The sequence below is a fragment of the Octopus bimaculoides genome, chromosome 13, assembly GCF_001194135.2.
Source record: "Octopus bimaculoides isolate UCB-OBI-ISO-001 chromosome 13, ASM119413v2, whole genome shotgun sequence".
Lineage (NCBI taxonomy): Eukaryota > Metazoa > Mollusca > Cephalopoda > Octopoda > Octopodidae > Octopus > Octopus bimaculoides.
Genome location: NC_068993.1, coordinates 46,048,586 through 46,065,157, shown reverse-complemented (window position 1 = coordinate 46,065,157; position 16,572 = coordinate 46,048,586). Strand labels below are relative to the sequence as shown.

Here is a 16,572-nt window from a genome sequence, read left to right as displayed (position 1 = left end):
TATATATAATAATATATATATATATAATAATATATATAATAATAGTTTTATATATATAAATATATATGTATGGATGCGGCTGTGTGGTAAGTAGCTTGCTTACCAACCACACGGTCCCGGGTTCAGTCCCACTACGTGGCATCTTGGGCAAGTGTCTTCTACTATAGCCTCGGGCCGACCAAAGCCTTGTGAGTGGATTTGGTAGACGGAATTTGAAGTCTCTGTCTGTTTTGAATATGAAAATTTAAAAGTTTAAAAACCTTATGATATATATATATATATACACATTTAATAAATATATGTATGTATATAACTATGTATAGGCATGTATGCATGTATGTATGTATGTATATTATCCTTCACGAACTTTTCTAGCTGCAATATTTAGATATATATGAAGGGTGTTCCGAAAGTTTTGACTCCTTTAATGAGATTTCAAATTACTAAGACATTTGCTGGCGCAACGTGAAGGAAGCTGCTGATCTCAAAACTTTTGCAACGTTTTCGTACACGCACCTGTTCACAGAAAAGTTGCAGTCGAATTAATTTATTCTTCTTTGTCTAGATATCGTTTCAACGGGAGAAAATATTCGCTATTCATGGAAACATTGCGTTGGATATTCATTGAAACAACGTATAAATGTTTCTATGAACTGATAAACTCAGAACAAAATGTTTACCAACGTGCAAGAAACGACCTCAGGGACTCTCTCAGCATTATGTATGTTAGCATAATTCATGGAGAGTATAATACAGTTCATACTCAAGAACAACAGACAGTAAAAGGCATGCTTGTGGTCGCTACGTAAGCTACCGCTCAAATTATCTGATTTTTCATGGTGATTTTGGATTATATAAGACAGAAAAAACTGCGCTTTTAATACTAACAATCGAGATGCCGGAAAATCTTTCATCTATTTAGTATTGACTGACCTACGTGAAGACACGTGGTCTAGTGGTTACGGTGTTGCGCACAAGATCATAATGTAGTGTGTTCCATTTTGGGACCGCGTGGTGCGCTCCTTCCCCGAGCAAGGAACTTCATTTCTCGTTGCTCCAATGAAAAACTAAGTACTAGTGAGTGCCAGTATAGCCATCTCTTTATCCAGTATGCTGATAATTGATGTTTTATTCCATCAAGAGAGATGAGGCAGTAAGAGAGATGAGGCAAGGTCTATATATATATTTTTTTGTGGTACACAGGCAACAAGAACAATTTATGAAATTACAATACGTACCCTTGAGTGATATGACTGTCATTCGTTGCTGATCTTTTCAGTGCTAATGTGTGATTCATATTTTATCACTGTTTGTATACTTGAGAGAACACTATAGCAGTAGGTGTTGAGCCATCACTACATAAAGTACCTGACTTTAAGAAGAATATATCTATTGTGTCTACACTGCACTCATGGAATTGTTGGCACGCTCAGTACTCTCATGTATCTGTCTCAGATACTAATCTTCAGAACTTTCGAATTACGTTTAACATCTCTGTCCCATCCTATTCTACAAACCTAACTTTACTCAAGTTATTACTATCCTTTATGACTAACATATGAACATGCTCGAGGAAGAAAAAAACCAACGTGTTTCATGGCCAATGATAGAACCCAAACACGTCCATACACTTATGTCGAAACATCTTAAATAATCTTATATACTAAGACAAAAGTATTGGTGCTTTTGTCATCTGTGCTCACTGGTTTTGGTGTAACCGTATCAAAAATCTTGTGTAGGTAGGTATACATGCGAATGTACGTTCACTATATTTTTTTGATAATTCAGTCTCAATCTATAAATATCAAACAGAGTATCCCTTACTACGCCGAGTGTAGTTTCGAACTATAAATGTATGCGTTGAGGGCCCAGCATAGCTCCAATACATCGATCTGCTCAAGAAAAAAAATGATGACGGGAATATATAACGTCTGTTCTGGGTTTTATTATTTCGATTACGTCATGTACCATATGTTATTTATTTATTCATATTTATGCATTAGATTGTGTCAAATGTACAAAATATATTAACTACACAATACATGCTGCAGTACTGGGGTGTTGATTTATTCATCGAAAAGCGATTTCACTCTGGCGATACTCCGAGTATTACATTTGACAAATCACATGCATAAATCTATGCATTGCAGATTTATCTGTGTCCCTTAATTTGTCAATTTCATATCAGCCAAAAGGAAATCAATTCTATAAATGTTTTCCTAGCACAGCATAGTAAACGAGTTTTCCAGTAGTATACCATGTAAAAATAAGACAAAAAGTATATGAAGGTCATAAACGGAGCGCTTTGATTAACATGAGGTGAATCATAGAAGGTCTCCGCGTAAGGAGCAACAAGCCGTGTATCTCTAAGTATTTAGCCTCAAAACACGTCTCTCAGTAGTTATCTACTGGTCGCGTATAACAACAGAGATCAGTATACGGAAGAATAAGCTGAACATCAGCCGCATTTATTGCACAATAGTTATAAGAGAAAAACAGTAATCCAACCAACCAGCCAACCAACCAACCAACCAAATATGCAAATAATCACAACACATACACAGATACCAAAATTAATAATAGAAGTGTGTTTACGTCTGTGCATGCGAGAGTGTGCATGTATGTGCGTGTATGTTTAAGCATTCCATACAGAAGCATGCGCTGAGATGTAAACACGCTTTCATATTCTCATATACAGACAAGTTGTAACATTTGTGTTGCTGTAAACAATAAAATGAATCATTGTTATAGTGAAACGCTTTTAGTCACTGTGCTACGAAGCGAATGTACACAAACACATAACTAGGTGCGTGCGAGTGTCTCAAAGACAGAGAGAGAGAGAGAGACAGTCTGTGACTGTGTGTGTGTGTGTGTGTGTGTGTGATTGTGTGCGAGCGTGCGTGCGAATGTGTTTACTTTTGTGAGCGAGTGTATTTCCCATCAATCCATTCCTACTTTTCGCGGCAATTCATCCCGTAGAGACAGGAATTCTTATTCTGTGACCGTCCGAAAGAAAAAGTAAGTAAAATGAGAAGTAGGTAACAGCTTATATATATATATATATATATATATATATATATGCGTGTGTGTATGTGTACGTATATACACACATACACAAGCATACGTATGCGTGTGTGTTTGTGTGAGTGTGCCTATTTATTGTAGCGTTTGCATACGTTTTTCGCGACGAAAAAATTAATTATCTTAAGACTACCATCAACGTTATTAGCTCACATTGACCAATCAATAATATTGTGGTAGAATAGTAAAACTCCTTTTTTTATATAATACAAGGGTGAAAACACAGTACGACAAATGTGTACGTGTGTATGTGTAAAAGAGAGGGAGAGAGAGGGAGATGGAATAAGAATGAAAGAGAGAAAGCGAGAAAGCATTCGGATGCATTTTCTTAATGCTGTTTATGTCTTTTAGAAGATCCAAGTTTTGCCGTTATAATGTTTGGCAATAAAAATTTGGCGTTCGATATTTTGCTTCTACTCTATTCAATCTCCTTCGCAACTAATAATATTAATACTACTACTACTAATAATAATAATCTTTTCTACTATAGGCACAAGACCTGAAATTTTGGGGGAAAGTTAAGTCGATTACATCAACCCCTGTACTGAATTTATGGACCACAAAAGGATGAAGGACAATGTCGACCTTGGCGGAATTTGAACTCAGAACGTAACGATGGGCGGAATATCGCTAAGCATTTCGTCCAGCGTCCAGTGTGCTAATATTGCCAGTTCGCCGCCTTAACAACAACAATAATAATAATAATAATAATAATAATAATAATAATAATAATAATAATAATAATAATGATAATAATAATAATAATATGTATGTATGTATAACATACAGAAAATTGCACTACTGGGCACTGCACACATCCTACGCAAAACACTTTCAATACAGTAACCATAAGATCACCACAGGAAACCACAGCACATACCCAAGGCGCACAGAGCTGCGCTCGGTAGTGAAGTGAAAGCACGTTATAAGAATAAAACTATTGAACAATAATAATAATAATAATAATAATAATAATAATAATAATAATAGTAATAATAATAATAATAATAATAATAATAATACGCGGCTGGACGTGTTCTTCGCTGCCCTGACCTGTCAGCTGAAGACACAGAAACATTAATACAACCCAGCGGGACAACTGAAAAAGATAAGTTTATAAAAGACTGGAATATCTACAATTTTCTCTGAGTATTTTTAATTTACCTCAAAATAAGTTAAGGGACTTATGTATCTACAGCTTTGGACAAACCAACAAACACCTTAAAAAATTTAGAAAGTTTAATATCTCCAATTTTGTTTGAACATTTTGTCTTCTCTCCTTCCCTGACTAACAGAATATGTAAACATGCTTTTTATTGCAACAACTCAATTAAATGCACGATAAACAAATTAAGGAAGTAAGCACCTGCCGATATATACACACCGCACAACTAGAAAAACTGTAAACCACAACAAAACTTTTAAGAAGAAAAGAAAAATTCCAAAAGAAAAAGAAAAAGAAATTCAGAAATTCAAATATCCAACATGGTGAACATCTCTTCCCCCTACTATTCCCAAAGACCGGAATATCTACAATTTCCTGAGGATATTTTAAATCTCCCTCAAAATAAAATAAGTTAGGAAACTTACAAACGATCAGCTTAAAAAAAAAAAAAACCTTTAATATCTACAACTACTGTGTGAATACTTATCCTTTCCTCTCTCGCTGAGTATTCGAAAATAGAAACATCCTCCTCCTTTTTATTCTAAGAACACTGCCATTTCTCTCCGTGCGGTCATACAAAAGATCATATTTAGTAAATCTTACAACTTTATTATCTACAACTTGTTTTCTTTTCTTTTTGACTCTCACTGAGTATTCGAAAATGTGAAGATCCTTTTCATTGCAAAAGTCTTACTGTATTCTCCAACTGGACAGACAAATGAACATCTCAAGGAAACTTAAAAACTTTAATATATTACCCAAATACGTAAACACACCTTTTATTGCAACAACACGTACTTGCCCGTGGCAAGATTTGAAAACATTATTATTATTATTATTATTATTATTATTATTATTATTATTATTATTATTATTATTGAGACATCGAAGTGACACTGAGGTAAAATATACGAAGCCCAGTATAGCCACCATGACTACCCGTCTGATATTGGTACACTAGGCATATGAATCACAACCATATTTGTGTGACATGGTGATTTCCATTGAAGATACGAACCCAATATATAAGAGCTTGTGATTCAAGGGATCACAACTTTTTAATGTCCTACCACAGAACATCAAATTTGTGTAAGGTGTACACATGGAAGTCTTCAAAAAAGAACTAGAACCCACATTGCAACAGGAGACACACAGAAGTGCGGCAACGTTCAACTCGCTACTTCACCAGAAGCAATACTGGAAAAATCCCCGGATGCAGTAAAGGTGGTGCACCATCATGGCCTCATTCTGTGTTCAAATTTCGCCGAGGTTGACTTTGCCTAACATCCTTTCGGGGTCGATTAAATAAGCACCAGTTACGCACTGGTGTCGATGTAATTGACTTAATGCCTTTGTTTTTCCTCGTTTGTTCCCTCTATGTTTCGCTCCTTGTGGGCAATAAAGAAATAAATATACATGGGTACGCAAATATAATCAGTGAGTTGATTGGAATGTTACCATCAAGGTTGTTTTTATTATTCATCGATATTTTACCCTCCCTTTCGCTTCCAACCTCAGAATTTTTGGAATCACGTATGTCTCGCGACAGAATGAGTCTTAACAAAAGGAGACAACAATGAATACAGAATGTCTACACAAAAGAATCACACGTTCTTGGCTAGGAAGTAATACGGCGGGAAATCGAAGATTCAAAGAAGTGAACGTACTTGTCTGAAGAAATTGCTGTTGCACCTGTGCGTCTGTGTGTGAATGTGTGTGTGTGAGTGTGTTTTTGAGTGTGTGTGTTTCTGTTTGTGTGTGTGAAAGTGTATGTGCGCGTGTGTGTGTGTATGTGTGTGTGTATATACATGTACGTGTATGTGTGAATGTGCACAGTTGATTGTTGGTTTGTGTGTGTGTTATGTATTGAACGTTTTTATGTCTTTGTTCCAGAAACGCTGCTTGAAATTTTTATTGTAAGAATGTAATTACGGTTTTAATAGAATAGTGCCTCGTAATGGATGATCTCTGTTAGCACAGAGAAACATTAATTGTCTCTTCACATATAAATACTTGGGATACGTCTCGGTAAATATCACCCGTCTCGCATCACCTACCATTTTGTCTTTCTGTCTCTGTCTGACTCGTTCTTTCTCTGTTTCTGTCTCTCTTTTTCTCCATCTTTTTAGCCACTAATATAATCATTCTAATGATTATATTCTCAATTTATAAGTATAAATAATTTTGAGTTCTCTAGTCATTATATCATACTGCGGCATTATATTTACCCCGTACGATTTCTGACGTTAACAACATGGTCGAGATGAGCTAGTAGACGGAATGTATCCGCAGGAAATGGATGTATATATTGGCAAGTGTTCGAACAGATTTATCGGTATGTATAGGTATATTTCGCTTATATATTTGTCCTGGTATCTATACTGAGGATTGCAAAGTAATCTTTATTAAAGAGCATGAAATCTTAAGATATAGAATTATCCAAAATTATCCAAATTGCCATTACATATTTATCACTTAGAAAGTTTTGCTAAGAAAATATTTTTCATTTTGAACCTCGTATACAGTACGCACTAGAAGTTTTGACCTTTAAAATTTTGGAAAAAAGTGTGTATTATACTCGAGGATTTACAGTATATATATATATATATATATGGTGGTTGTCTACTCCTTATGCACAGTTTGACCACCTCCTGTACCTACACTTCAGAACCATCATGACATCTGATGCGGCTTTTTGAACCAGGCAATGTTCTGAAAGGGCACCCACATAGAATGCACATCTGGTTTGGACCACCAAAAGTTGCTGATAAGTTCTGACCTTTGTGGATCTTAAAATGTCTTTTGAGGCCTCCATTAAATTTGTGGACATTATGCCACACATTGTATTGAAAGGTGTGTACAGACATATAGACAGAGTAGTTGGTGCAGCTTCGTTTTCCATGGGTTTGCAAATGGGATTTGACTCCAGCAAAAGAAAGGCATGGTCTGTCACACCAGCGATTCACCTTCTCGATCGTAACATTCTTCCTTATATCTCTTTTGAGTTTTGCATGCGTTATTCTGGCCTCTTCAAACGCTTTCATTCCACAAACACACACACACACACACACACACACACACACATATATATATATGTATATGTATATATATATATATATATATATATGTGTGTGTGTGTGTGTATGCGTGGCACCTTGGGCAAGTGTCCTCTACTATAACCTCGGGCCGACCAAAACTTTGTGAATGGATATGGAAGGCGGAAACTATATATTTGTATATATGTATAATCCAGAGAAACAATCAGTATAGCAGTCACAGCTATAAGACATTTATCAAATCTACTACAATAACATAAATGTAGAATCATAGTTTCCAACTATAAACAACAAGGTTTCGTTACAGACATGAATTATGAATCATGTTTCAGAAGTAAAATATAGAAATAAATCTTGTAGTTGCAGCACTGTACGTTAATACAAAGAAATGCTAGGTTGCAAAAAGATAAGGTCCCTGTTATTGTGGAAATTATATGGTTATGTATCGGATAACGTAACTTACCAATATTAGGTTCCAGTAAGGCACTATTTCTCCAAGAGTTTTCGTGACTTCAGTGCAAGCACCTCCAATAAACATTATCATCTCTGGTTTACAGTATATCAAATTGTAAAGAGCATCCGTAGCTATTCCAGGATCACACTGCAAAGAATAACAAAGAAAGACATTGAAAATAACTGATAGAAACCGAAGAAAGTCTGTTATTCAACTTAGATAAACGATGGATAATATATTGTGACAGATTAAATCATAGCGAAGAATGGCGAGCCAGCATTCGAAGAGTCTTACATAAAACATTATTCAGTGCTATTTAAACGGGTTGCATGATTTACTGGTTGTATGATTATGACGTTAGTCTCTCAATCACAAATTTCCAGGTTCGATCATGCTACGTAGCCAAAATCGGCAATTTTCTTCAAGCTGCACTTCAGTTCGACTAAAACCTTGTGATTGAAATTGTGTCGACCCAATCAGTACAGAAAGCCTGTCAGGGAAATTATGCTCGCTTTTAGGTAGTAGACTGAAACCGCGTTCCTGTTTTAAAACAATCTATTGGGTTCTTTTTCATTGCTTTCAGAAGAGTTCATTTTGTTGTCACCCATCAGGATTGGTTTCTGATCTGTGGTAAATTAGATATGCTGATATCTACTTTCTTCTGAGTTGTAGCTTCTTTTTCTTTCCCAGCCACGTATTAGAAAACTTACAAAATGCTCGAGGATGGTAAAATGACATTTCTAATTGAGATATAACAACATTCATAAAATTATTCTGCTTGTTGCAATGCGTGATTGTCTATTACGCTTTTAAACTTTTACCCATGGAAAGAAATCGAGGATGTCAAATTTTGGAACAGGGCCAGCAATTTTGGGGTAAGTCGTTTACATATACCGCAGTGTTTAACCTCTACGTATTTTATCGACCCCAAAAGAGTGAAAAACACAGCAGACTTCGGCGGAATTTGAATTCCGAACGTGAAGACGGACGAAATACCGCCAAGCATTTTATTCGCGTGCTTAACGATTCTACCAGATGGTCGAGAATGTGTAACTGCTACAGGCTTCGGTCGTCTCTATTAATCTTATATCAAAAATGATCTGATCTATATTAATCTTATATTAAAGATAAATATAGAAAATGAAATAATAAAAAAAAAATGTTCGCACAACAGACCTGCTATAATGATTTGTGCTAGAGAAGAAAAGCTGTGTACAGTTTTGGACATTAGCTGCCCAGCGGATGTTAACTTAAAGCTGAAGATCAGTGAAAAAGAGAATATCTACGCTGAACTATTGATAATCTGCAATTACTCTATCTAAACTACAAGTTCACGTTTATACCTGTAATTATTGGGGCCTTGGGATATGTAAAACACCGTCTAAATACCAATCTTGAGAAATAAGGCTTCTCAAACCAGAAATGGGAAGCTCATTCGAAGACTACAGATCCAGTCCATCACTGGAACGGTAAAATTCTGTGAAACTTTCCAGATGTTGATCATTTAAATATATATGAGGATGTCTAGATATGCAACTATATACATCTGCATATATACATAGATACATACATACAAATATACCTAATGAAGGAGTCACAGATCTAGGTTAGAAACCGCTTCTTTCTGTATTGGCAAGAAATCGTGAAATAAAACTGATTAATGACACACATATATACATGCATAGATACATACATACATATCTACCTAAATACATATATTCAGCAGAAAATAAAATTCCTGCGCTGAATTATTGAGAAATCTGCAGTTACTCTATCCAGGTCACAATTTCAGGTTTATATAACTGTAATTATTGGGGTACTGAGTTATGTAACACACTGCCTAAATACCAAACTTGAGAAATTAGGCTTCTCAAAACCAGAAAGGTGATAGCTTACACAAAGAATACAGATACAAGCCATCACTGGGACTGTAAAAATCTCTAGAACTTTCCAGTTTATCATTTAATTAAAAATGATCATGTCTAGATATATGATTATATGCATGAAAATACATGCATAACAAAACTTAAAAATGTGCATGCATTCATACATAATATGCCTGCATACATACATTCAAAAATACCCCGTTGATGTTGAAATTCCAATGAAGAAACCTTGGATCTTGGTTACATACATACATACATACATACATACATATATACATACATACATATATGCATGCATATCTGGTCTTTAAATTCCAATGAATGAGTCTTGTTTCTAGGCTAGGGCCCGATTCTTTGTCCTCTCATGAAAGATTCGAAAAACCAAGCCTATATATTTATTCATATAAATTTTCATTAATTTATTTTGGAATATTAAAAGCGGAATTTGAATGTAATCACAGAAGACAAGCAAACAAGAAAAACAATAGAATTAAGACCGGCATCAAAATAAAGAAGAACAACAAAAAGTGTAGCGTTACAGCTGGCATCAAAATTAACAATAGCAGCAGCAGCAGCACGAGCAGCAGAATTTCAGCTGGCATCAAAATTAAAAATAACAACAATAGCGATCAGTATTCGAAATGATGATGACAATTAAGGCGTAGCGTATGTTGACGATGACTATTATGTTAATGATGTTGGGAAAGACTCTTAATTAGAGCCATTACTTTAAAATTAGCTGCGTCACAGCTCTACCCAAACCACATACACCCACACACACCATATACGCACAACAAACGGAGGCCCTTTAATACAACTTATTTTAATGAGTTTGTTAATTAAACAACGATTTAATCATGCAAATGAATCACAGATACGTCACGTTATCGAGAGACAATCAGCTTCCATCTTCTCGTCGTGGCACCAATCAAAAGCTATTGCTCATTACAAATGAACAATATTCTTTAATTATGCTGTTCATAGTCCTCTTGTTGATTTGATGATGTTATTGATGATGTTGGCCTGTTGTTGTTGTTGTTGTTGTTGCTGTTGTTGATAATGATATTCTTAATGGTTATGCCAATGCTAATATTTACTTCTTCACTTGTTTTCTTGTTTCATTCTTTAATCTGTGACTACACTGGGGCACCGCCTTCAAGCGTATAGGAGAAAAATCGTCCCTATTGACTTATATTCAAGTCTGATACATATCCAATTTGTCTTTTTTGCCGAACCACTAATTCACAGGGACTTTATAGACTAACACCAGCCGTCAACTGTTGGTGGGAAACAAACAAACACGCACGCACGCACACATATCTATGTATACCACGGGCTTAGTTTACGTCTGCTCAATTCCCTCAAGTCATTAGTCAACCCGGAACTATAGTACACCCAAGCCATATAGTAGAAGACATTTTTGCAAGATACCGCGCAGTGAGGCTGAACCGAAATCCATATAGTTTCAAATCAACTTTGCTTTTCACCGCTTTATAGTCGAGAAAATAAAGTACCAGTCAAGTAGTGAGACTGCTACAGTCGTTATACATGCTCTTCAAAAATCTTTAGTCTCACAAAAGTGAGTGGTAGCTGTAGTTCAAAGGGCCAGCCTTGTTACATTGTGTCATTCTACATCTCCCTAAGAAATAAGTTATGGGTACGCGTGATTCTGGAGTGCTCAGTGACTTGTACGTTAATTTCACGAAGAGATTGTACCGTTAATCGGATAAACTGAAACACTCGTCGTTATAACCGATGGAGAGTCGGACCAGGTCCAGTGAAGTGTAATTTGAGGGGAATTTAGCTACTATTTCTAAAAGCTCAAGCATCATAGGTATCATAATCCCTTTTGCTACTGTTTTTTGGTATTGTTTGGCATTGTATGTCTTTTGCTGTTGTTTTATTGTAACCATTGTTACAACCGTAGTGATTGGTAATTTTGTCTCTTCTCATTTGGCTTGTTGAAGTTGTTGTTGCTACTGTCAATGATATTGCTGTTGTGCCTAGTTTTGCGGTTGTTATTGTTGTTGTTGTTGTTGCTGTTACTGCTCTTATTGTACTTGTAGTTGTTATTGTAGTCGATGTTGTTGTTATAATCTTCAATTCTTAGACTTTCTCTTCTTCTTTTTCCAAATAATTATTACTCTCCGTTGTCTATTTGTATTCTGCTCCAAGACGATAAGACACGTAAAATATATCGAATATTTCGCTGTCACACATAGCGGTAACAATAAAGATTAAGCTACTACTACTACTACTACTACTACTACTACTACTACTACTACTACTACTACCACCACCACCACCACTACTACTACTACTACTACTACTACTACTACTACTACTACTACTACTGCTGCTGCTGCTGCTACTGCTACTGCTGCTTCTATTATTACTACTACTACTAAAATGATAATAGGGATGATGATGATGATGATGATGACGACGACAAAGACGCCAATGATGAGGATGATAGTGATAGCGTTTTCAGAGGGGCAAATGATACGAAACATTACTAGTTTAATTATAATGACGGATATGATAAATGTAAGTAGCAATAACGTTAGATTTGTCGATTGTTGTTTGCCCTGTTTATGTAAATGATGATGATGAAGACGAGGTGGAGGAGGAGGAGGAGGAGGTGCAGAAGGAAGAAGGGGAAGATGATGCTGATGACAATGATGATAATGCATATTGTGGTCATGATTATGTCTGTTATGAGACATTATATCGAAAATGTGTATGGATATGCGCATATATGTATGTATGTATGTATGTATGTATGTATGCATGTATGTGTATATATGTGTGTGTGCGTGTGTGTCTGTGTGTGTATACTCAAATATCCATACGCGCGCGCTCACACACATACATGTATATACACACATATATATATACATATATATGTACACACACACACATATACACATACACACACACATATATATATGTATATATATATATATATATATATATATATATATATATATATATATATATATATACACATATAGATAGATAGATAGATAGATAGATAGATAGATAGATAGATAGATAGATATTACAATGAAAAATACGGACGATTACATGTTAATATTGTTAAGTTATTACACCTGGGAAAGTACAGCACAATATTTCTACATTAGAATTTGCCTAATTCGTCACCTCTAAAGTAAACTCAAAATACTTAAAATTAAAATTCTATATTGCAGCCGAGAATAACATTTTAAAAATATACAGTATTTTATTAAAACAAAAACTATAAAGACATTATTGGGATTTTCCAAACATAAGCCCATCCGGTATTAAGCCTATGGGCTTATATTCAGAAACTCTTTCCATGCATAACCCCAGTAATTTAGATTATTTTCAGAGAAAATTTATTTAAGCAAAATTATTTAATTCTGGATTTAGTTCCATGGGCTTATTTTTGGAAACAACTGTATTTTAAATATAAAATAAGATAAAATTAATTTTATTTAAATACAGTAGAATTCGTGTAATAAGTCAATCCAAGGTACTTTTTCTCTACTGAATAATTTTCCATATAACTAACGTGGTTAAATTCCAGTCGTCGAGATCTATCATATAAGCTAAAATAAAATATAGATTTCTGTAAAAAGAAAATCTTTGGACTCAAATTCGATTTCAGGCGTTATTCTCCTGTTTGTGACCTCAGATATTTGACTCAAACTTTTTTTCTACTGTATCAATTTTCAAATCGTTTAGTTTGAAATATAGCTTATGAGGTGACCAATCTAAAAATAGAAACATCATCTGATTTGGTTAAAAACTAATTTAGTGACAAAGCCTAGCAGTGGTGGCGGGTGAGTAAATGTTGACCTTAAGAGAATTATTTACGCACTACAGTGTGTAAATGATTGATATATATACAGCAATTTAGCTACGTGTTAAATAACCACCTAAGGTATATTAAATATCCGAAGAATTTACTGAGTTTATTTTTATCTATATCAATGTTATGAACTATCGGTCTTAACAAATAGGTAAATAAATAAAGTAAACAAACAGTTTATCAATATATAAATATAAAATAGAAATGGAAACCAAAACAATAAATAATGTAATCATTAAATGATAAATCCAATTCAATTTTATCATTTTATACAAAGAAATGACACCTCTCATAAATACATATATATATATACTCCACATATTTTTACGTATATATACATATATATAATTATCTATCTATCTATCTATCTATCTATCTATCTATCTATCTATATATATATATATATATATATATATACGTATATGTAACCTCATTAGCGAAGCATTGTCTGCTCAAGGTTGATCGATCAGCGAAGAGAAACTTTTTCTAGAATAATAACAAACTTTTTACCGGAATAATTAGCATAATAATAACCAGAGTATATTATTAAAGCGAAGAAACTCAAATTGGCCAACGGTTCAAATTTAGACGGTCATGCAGGACGTGATGCTCTAAACGAAAGAGCTAAGAATTTTAATAAAATGAACATTGCAAATGCTAAATTTCTTCTTATAATTTGTAATGCACATTTTATTTTTAAAAAAAACCTTAGTGGCTAGTTTTAGCAACTTCCAAAATATTGGGAGATAATTTGAAGCAATAAATATATTCGGAGAATTTATTAGTAACATCTTCCATACAATCGTTTTATGTAGCAGACAAGCTGAAAACCAGTAACGGAGTGTTTTTTTCCTAAGCTTGAACAAGGAAGCTTTGACCTTTGAAGCTTCTTCTATCAGTAAAATTTATGTGTACATTTATGCTCAATTTATTGGAGTTAGGGAGAAACAAAGATTCACAAGATTTTCATAGGTTTGCATATTATTTTCGATTGTTTCTGAAGTGATATGATTCTTTCACCACTATCTAATTAGTATCTGTTGATTTATTAATAATGATTGATTGTTTATAGGATGTAATTTCACACGGTAGTCTGGATACCTTCAATGTGTTTTCATTATTCACACTTACAGTCTTTCCATTATTATTGTTTGGTATCATATTCTGCCGACGTCACCTTTGCCTTTCCACTTTTCGAGGACGATATAATAAATACCAGTTGAATACTGATGTGGATGTAAACGCCTTACTCTCTCTCTCTCTCTCTCTCTCTCTCTCTCTCTCTCTCTCTCTCTCTCTCTCTCTCTCTCTCTCTCTCTCACACACACACTCAAAATGACTAGCCTTGTGTCAAAATCTGAAACCAATATTGTTTTTCAACGTTCGAGATTGCGACGCTGCCTTAATGTGTTGAAATTCATAAAGGAACTGACGAAGTGCAGAGTTTATTGTCCGTGCTTTTTGTTAGTGATTTATCGGAATTGCTTTTCTTACCTTGGACAGTACAGATTTCTAGACTATATGGTACCAGATTAGACTATACCAGATAAGACTATACTAAGGATATAACTTTTTAACAAGAATATATTATTTCATAATTCTAGCAAAGTCTGGGAATTGTTAAGTGCAGACATGAGACACACATATACACACACAAGCTCACACAAAAAAGCTCACACACACACTCAGTCTCTTACACAAACATGCATACACATGTGCACACACACAAACACACACACACACGCACACCTATATATACACATATAAATGTTCATACATATACATACATACGTATACATGCATATTTCTATGCATACACGTATATGAATAAATACGTACACATATTTACATATATTTATAATCATAATTATGTACCTACAAAGAGCTAATTGGGTCTGCGGCCCCAAACTAGAGAGAACATTCAATAACAAAGCATTTATTGGTATTCTTCCATCTCAGAAGAATTCACAAACTTTTGGTATTACTTAAAATTCTATTTAAATGAAAATATTTTCAACTGTTAGCATACAACAAACCCTCATCCAGGCCTGATCCCAATGCTGGTTGCTCAAGTACCAAATTAAGGGCAGATTCTCAATCTCGGGATTATTTTGAATCCAAAAAGGTATAATATGTCTGTACAGAGTAAACGTAGACTGAGATACAAGGTGTACAGGACGTACAGAATTTCGCGTTTATTATAAAAGATGGATGTGTCTATGCGCGCGCGCTCGTGCGTTTGCGTATGTGTGCCTATGCGTTTTCGTGTGTGTGTCTTTGTGTGTGTATGTGTGTGTTTATACATATATGTATACATAAAGATACACATACTTCCAAATGTCGACCATTGACTGCATTGATGAATATCAATTTATTCAAATAACATACTTTTTTTCTTCCTTAGTTCTTCACACGCTTGAAAGTTTGTTAATGGCTTGGAAAACTTGCCGAAAACAAGAGATCATCTAACGAGGGAGACACATAAATCATGACATTTTCGTAATTATACTAATTTCTATTACAATTTGCCCCGATGAAACGACAGTCATTATACGCATGTATATAGATAAATGCTTCGAAATATGCATGGACACATGTATGACTATATATGTGTGCACATGTCTGTCACTATATACGTGCATATATATATATATATATATATATATATATATATATATATATATATATATATATATATATATATGTATATATATATATATGTATGTATGTATGTATGTATATATACACACACATACATATACGCACACATTTATATATAAATGCATGTGTGTGTCTGTGTGTGCGTGTGTGTGCGTGTGTGTGTGCATATGTGAGATTATATGCATTTACGTAAGTAAGTAATGGATACAGTTGGAGTACCGTCAACTCATTATAATGATTTTATTTATTGAGTGTCTAATAATTATGTCAGACACTAACTAGATTGTCACCTATTTCATTGTCATATGTTTGTCTCCTTAAATGTATGCATGTTAAGAAGTATACAACCTGCTCTATGTATCTGTCTAAGTAATATATATATATATATATATATATATATATATATATATATA

General features: G+C 34.3%; 1 protein-coding gene across 1 annotated transcript in view; it reads right to left on the bottom strand.

The window, feature by feature from the left end:
- Positions 1 to 16,572, bottom strand: part of LOC106869702 (uncharacterized) — an 875,881-nt gene that overhangs the window by 386,857 nt on the left and 472,452 nt on the right. Inside the window, exon 2 of the mRNA XM_052972461.1 lies at positions 7,766 to 7,903. Coding sequence (XP_052828421.1) covers positions 7,766 to 7,903 — 138 coding nt within the window. The remainder of the gene's footprint in view (positions 1 to 7,765; positions 7,904 to 16,572) is intronic.